This window comes from Phycodurus eques, chromosome 13, assembly GCF_024500275.1.
Source record: "Phycodurus eques isolate BA_2022a chromosome 13, UOR_Pequ_1.1, whole genome shotgun sequence".
Classification (NCBI taxonomy): domain Eukaryota; kingdom Metazoa; phylum Chordata; class Actinopteri; order Syngnathiformes; family Syngnathidae; genus Phycodurus; species Phycodurus eques.
Genome location: NC_084537.1, coordinates 6,755,200 through 6,761,199, shown reverse-complemented (window position 1 = coordinate 6,761,199; position 6,000 = coordinate 6,755,200). Strand labels below are relative to the sequence as shown.

At 40.8% G+C, this 6,000-nt stretch overlaps 1 protein-coding gene across 1 annotated transcript; it reads left to right on the top strand.

Moving 5' to 3' along the window:
- On the top strand, positions 1 to 3,956 carry LOC133411521 (cAMP-dependent protein kinase inhibitor alpha-like). Its single transcript, XM_061694021.1, has 3 exons — positions 1 to 358; positions 1,166 to 1,356; positions 3,117 to 3,956. Exons 2-3 carry the CDS (start codon positions 1,194 to 1,196, stop codon positions 3,188 to 3,190), a joined length of 237 nt encoding a protein of 78 aa, XP_061550005.1. The 5' UTR covers positions 1 to 358; positions 1,166 to 1,193; the 3' UTR covers positions 3,191 to 3,956.
- The last annotated feature ends 2,044 nt before the right edge of the window (positions 3,957 to 6,000 follow it).

Sequence of the window (6,000 nt, the reverse complement as noted above, 5' to 3'; positions counted from 1 at the left end):
AGCATCAGTCTCTGCTCCCAGTCTCCTCTCATCCTTTGTGCCTTTCATCCAATCAGCGCTCAGATTCGGCGTACTGACAGCTCATTGGCTGGGAAGGAGGAAGACGCGAAGACAGAGAACTGGATACTTTGCAGGCAACCTCTTCTGCGGCTAATGACATGAATATTTCCTTATTTCGTTAATATAGTCAGAGTTAGTGCTGCATATCATTTCCCATTGGCTGTTCTTTGAATATTGTGTGTTTGTTTTGACTGTTTTGTGTTTGAATGGACGTCTGCAAATGATGTCGGGCCTGTGGTGCCGCTCAGCCACTGAATTGAGCCTCCCACGGTGCAACTGAGCTGTTGCGAGTCTGAAGGTAAGCGAAAGCTTCCATGGGACGCAATAAGGTGACGTCATGGTGCATCGGGGAGTCTTATCATTAAGTCTAAAAAAAAATGTATAAAATGGGATGAACTCACTCTTTGGCGTATAATAAAAAACAGGATTAATTTACTTGGTATTAAATGAGCATTTAATGAAAATGTGGTAGCCCATTGTTTGGCATCCACACACTACCCTAGTTTTTGCATCTTAGCATGCTAACAGTGGCTAATGAACTCAACTTGGAGCAAACACTAGTCGGTTTGAAATGCATGTTCATTCAGGAATAGATAATTCGCTGTACCTGCTTCTCCTCGCTCGGGTCGCGGGCGTGCTCGAGGCCATCCCAGCGCAAAAATGATTCTCTCGTATTTCAGGACAAAAGCGAAAACATCAGCGCCCTCTAGGGGGCATTCAAGGCAAGGCCACTGTCGTTAGTTTAGGTCAAATCAACATTACATGACAGAAGCAAAATGTACACTTCCCCTTGCCAAAAATGGCCAAACGAAAGATGGAAAACGGTTCACTTCCCAGACAGGTGGGAGGCAGATTGTCTGTAAAATTGTCTAACGTAAAAGATACACCTGTTTGTCGTGTGCGGCGCAATGTGGCTCCAACAAAGAATATAACGTCATTGAATTAATGATACATTTTTGGCAGGGACTGTTAATAGTTTGAAGTTTTGATTTTTATTGAAGACCATTCTTATTTTTTGGGGGGTTGTTTTGTTGTTGGCCTCTTAGAATTTTTTTTTACAAATGAATGTATGTACGGAAAAATGCACATCTGCTTGTTCTTGTAGGTGTTGCTGTCTGAATGATGATTAAGCGATGTCTGATGTTGAGGTCACGTACGCCGACTTCATCGCCTCTGGCAGGACAGGACGTAGGAATGCTCTCCACGACATCCTGCAGAGTCCTACGGACCCTGAAGGCCGAGAGCTGCCCCTTACCCTGTCCCTCTCCCAACTTCACATCAATGCAGGAGGCGGAGGTAAAGTGTCTATTAGCATTATCTGTTGTATTTGGAGATGGGTAGAAAGGAACCCCAAATTGTACTCAAGTAAGAGTAGTGTTACTTAAGTAAAAGTAAAAAGTCATCGTCCCAATAATTAGAAAGAGTGTTAAGCGGAAATAATAGTTAAGTACTGAGTAATTGAGGAGTAGCTTTTATACATTTTTAGTTAATCTTTTGTATGAACAAAAACATGTTTAAGAATCAAGCATACTTGTTCAGCTTTTTAAACTTTTTTTTTTTTTTCCCCCAGGCCTTGAATGCAGCCTCTTTTAGTTCTTGTTTGTTTCTGGGGGTTTCTCCCTTCAGTCTCCTCTTCAGGAGGTAAAATGCATGCTCTATTGGGTAAAGGTGCGGTGATTGACTTGGCCAGTCGAAGACCATCCACTTTTCCCCCCTGATGAAGTCCTTTGTTGTGTTGGCAGTGTGTTTTGGGTCATTGTCTTGTTGCATGATGAAGCTTCTCCCGATTAGTGCTGATGCATTTTTGTGTAAATTGCCAGACAAAATGGTTTTGCAGACTTCAGAATTCATTCTGCTGCTACCATCATGAGTTACATCCTCAATAAAGACAAGTGAGCCCGTTCCAGAAGCAGCCATGCAAGCCCAAGCCACGACATTACCCCCACAAAGCTTCACAGATGACACTATTTTCTACAACTTGTGTCGGTTAAACTTTGTTCCAAAGCTCTTGTGGCTCACCTCTGTCGTCCTTTGCAAAATCCAATCTGGCCTTCCGATTCTTTTTGCTGATGAGTGGTTTGGATGTTGTGCTTTAGCCTGTATATTTCTTCTCTCAAAGTCTTCTTCAAACAGTGGATTGTGATACCTTCACCTGTGGAGGTTGGCAGTGATCTCACTAACTGTTGTCTGTGGGTGTTTCTTCACAGCTCTCACTATGTTTCTGTCATCAACTGCTGTTGATAGTCTTGGCCGACCTGTTCGATGTCTTTCGCTCAGTACACCACTTTTTCAGGACATTCCAAATTGTTGTATTGGCTAAGCCCAATGTTTGTGCAATAGCTGTGATACATTTTCCCTCTTCTCTCCACTTCAAAAGGGTTTGCTCTTCATGTTTGCTTAATAGCAAATGCAGTTTTCGCAGGTGAAACCCAAAGCCAAAAACAAGCACTATCTAATGTTTAAGTAATCAATCTAAAAGGCAACACCTGGGCAACTAGTTACATGTTGCAATAATTTTGCTCATTTAAAAAGTGGGTGGGTTCAAACAAAATGTGCTCTGTCCTGAGTTAACACATCTATATGTATATGCCATGATATAAAAGCTGGAATTCTGAACCTTTGTCTCTTATTCATCTATTGATCGGAAACACAAATGTCTTCGGTATACAACAAAAACAAAGGAATTGACCTTGCCGTTCCAATACTTTGGAAGGGGACTGTAGGTGGTAACTGGTCATGTAAGTGGTCGTCAGTACGACCACCAGTGGACGAAATTAGCAACAACAGTAAGTTTTATTGAAAAATTGCAGTTAATGTGTTCTATTCCCACTGCCCTCAGCCCACGGACCACTTCTGGACCGTGGGCTGTATGTTTGACACCCCTGCTTTCGCAGTTCCCAGTCACGCTTTGGACTTGCCAACGCAGTCTTCGTATTTGTAAAAACTGGAGAATTAGGTCAGCTGTTCAAATTCAAACTGAACTGCTGCTGTTTTGAAAAGAAAGCACAATTTAGACTGAGATGGTAATAGACTATCTTTCTTTCTCTTGCTCTCAGATGCAAACGACGCTGATGACATCCAAAGCTCATTCTCCTCGGCTCAAAGAGAGGCGGCGCAAAAGAACAGCTAACCTGCCGCAGTCACTCGCCGGTGAACAGAACATTGCTGGATTGATTCCCGGCCTTGTTGGGTCCAAAGCCTCTCTTGACGCCTGGCAGGTAGCTGGAGGCTAACAGAATATTGATGCATTCGCATTATCAATACTACTGATGAGACTAGTTAGTAGCAAGTCACTCTAAAACCTAAAATCCAGTGTGGAGGCAATGAACTGGAATATGCGCTTTGCTCTCACACCTTCTGTGCACTACAACAACAGACTTCACAGCAAGTGCTTTAGAGTTCAAGTGAAATGAGAGGAAGTTGTGTTTTTCTTCATTGAATGAATTAAGTGCAGTGCTAAAACACTGATTGGGGTGAATGGAAAAGAGAGCCTCTGTTGCTTTTGTAGTTGTGCAAGCAATTTGTGAGCCCACTGAGACGTGTTAATGTAATGGGTCGCAGTGGAGCTAGCATGTGTATAGAGGTAGTGATGCTGATGGGGATTATATTGCTAGTTAATGGCGTGTGCTTCCTTGAAATTGACAATACTGTTCTGAAAATTGGACCAGATGTAAGCAGGGCTGGAAACACCTAGAATCTTGTCCACTGTTGCGTGACTAAATTGGACTGTCATATCCTCTCATTTATGTGGTAAATCTAGTTCGAATCATGTAACTAAAACTCAAACCAGTTCAAATGTGAATCGTCACTAGTGGAATATATCACATCACAAACAAAAGCCAAGCTATCGTATATAAAACGGTTACATTGACTTGTTCTTTTCATTGTTTTTTTTTTGCTCGGTGTACATTGAATTATTTATTACACTGAATTTACGGATGAAGAAAAGTCTAGTCGTTGATTTTGTAATCAGCTAGAAATAATGTGGTCATAAATAATCAAATGTGTCCCTCTGGGCATCATCCAATTGTTTATCTTTTGAATGAGGAAAAATATGATCACTTACTCAGAATTGTAGACCGTAGTTGTGTTGAGCTCAAGTACTATTACAAACACACGACATTCAAATACGATCAAACAAAAGGGTGATCAATGCTTTACGCATAAAAAAAATCTGCTGTCGAAACAGCAAACGGCCAACTTTGACTTCAATGTATCCCCCACTCTTTCCGAGTTACCATGGATACAATCTTAATCTGAATTCTTCAATTTACCAAGCCGTTGGGCAACTCTATCTGTGAGCAGCTGGGACGAATTCAATATACTGAATTTCTTCAAATAGTACCTGTGTCCAAATGAATTCCCAGGAGTGTTGTGACCTTGAGCAAATATGCACTGTACCTCAAATGCTTTACAAGTTCGGATACACTTAGGCGATACTTGATCAAAGTCGGCATATCCTTGACAACACACATGCCATCTAGAAAGTTTGGTGGTGTTTAAACTCCAATGACCCAAAAAAAAAAAATAATACAAAAAAAAAAAAAAGACTTCTCATTCATCCATCCATTGTGTATGCTGCTTATCCTCAGTAGGGTCACGGGTGACCCTATCCCAGCTGACTTCGGTTGAGAGGCGGGATTCACCCCGGACTGGTTGCAGGCCAAACGTAGGGCACATGTCAACAACCATTCAGACTCACGTACACACCTAAGGGACAATTTATAGTCTACTATTAACCTACACACGGCGGCTGGAGCGTGAATTTGAACCCCCAACCATAGAACTGTGGGGCTAACCAGTTGGCTACTGTAAGACTATTCAAAATAACATATTAGAAGAATGCATTTATACAAATAAAAGCCTTACCCTTGTAGACACCCTTATTCTCTGCAGTTTAGTTAATATATACCCCTAGCCACTATATGAGGAAAGATGGGAATCAAAATCAGTGTCTGTCATTACAGTATATAACCCATAAAATACGGTATTGTGCTCAGTCAGATAAAAGCAGGCAGGTAGCAGTTTGAAACAACAACACGACATTAGCCATTTGAGTTCCTGTACAGTATTAATCATTACTGAAATCTCGGTGGTGCAGCGTCACTGCATGCTTTGTTGGACCACATGCCACTGAACCTTACAATGTGACGATTTCCCTTAAAATAATCTTCCCGCTTGCCATCTCTTGTGGAAATGTTGAAGAGGGAGTTTATACTGTCAGGTTGATGTGCATCTAAGTCCAGCAACCAACACGTTTATTATTACATTTATAATATTTGTACATTACAAAAAATATATCTATATCATTTAATATTTGCAGTTTAGCTTTGTGCAAGTCACAATTTACACCTAGTCTCTTCAAATGTGTTGTGTTTTTTACTCTATGTATTTATTTTTGTTTTACTCAATAAAAATCGACAAAGAAGACAAAATGAGCAGTTGTAGACCATGAAATAGTTGTTATGCTCTGTGACCCATGCTGTACTTACACTTTTATTCATTTTCCATAAAATTACAAACGTGGGCGTATGAATTAGGGAATTTAACAGGTTAATGCTCTTGCTATAACTAGGCTCCTGTTTCCTCTATTTTCATTATCCATCCATCCATTAGGCTTCGCTAAATACTTTATCCTTTTGCTAAATTAATTGTTGGCTTCTTGCTTATTTGCCACAGACAACAGTACCAATTGTCTCTTCTAACTTTTAGCAAACGTGAAAAAAGTGCATTCCTCAAAACATGGACCTCTGTCTTTAATGTAGATAATTATGCAATATTGTGTGGAGCTTCCAATAAGTGTGCCATGGTTGCGTGAAAGTGTCTATTACTTCTTACACAGAGGCACACTATATTCCCGATACAGTGCGTGGCAATGGCTACATCCGATAATTGACTTCCATAAAGGAGCATCATGCATGTAGTTTTGAAACTGTATAC

Bases quoted from the DNA above. Each gene is read 5' to 3' on its own strand.
- LOC133411521 (XM_061694021.1), top strand. From the start codon at position 1,194: ATGTCTGATGTTGAGGTCACGTACGCCGACTTCATCGCCTCTGGCAGG. The intron at 1,357-3,116 runs GTAAAGTGTCTA...TCTTGCTCTCAG, and splicing joins CATCAATGCAGGAGGCGGAG to ATGCAAACGACGCTGATGAC.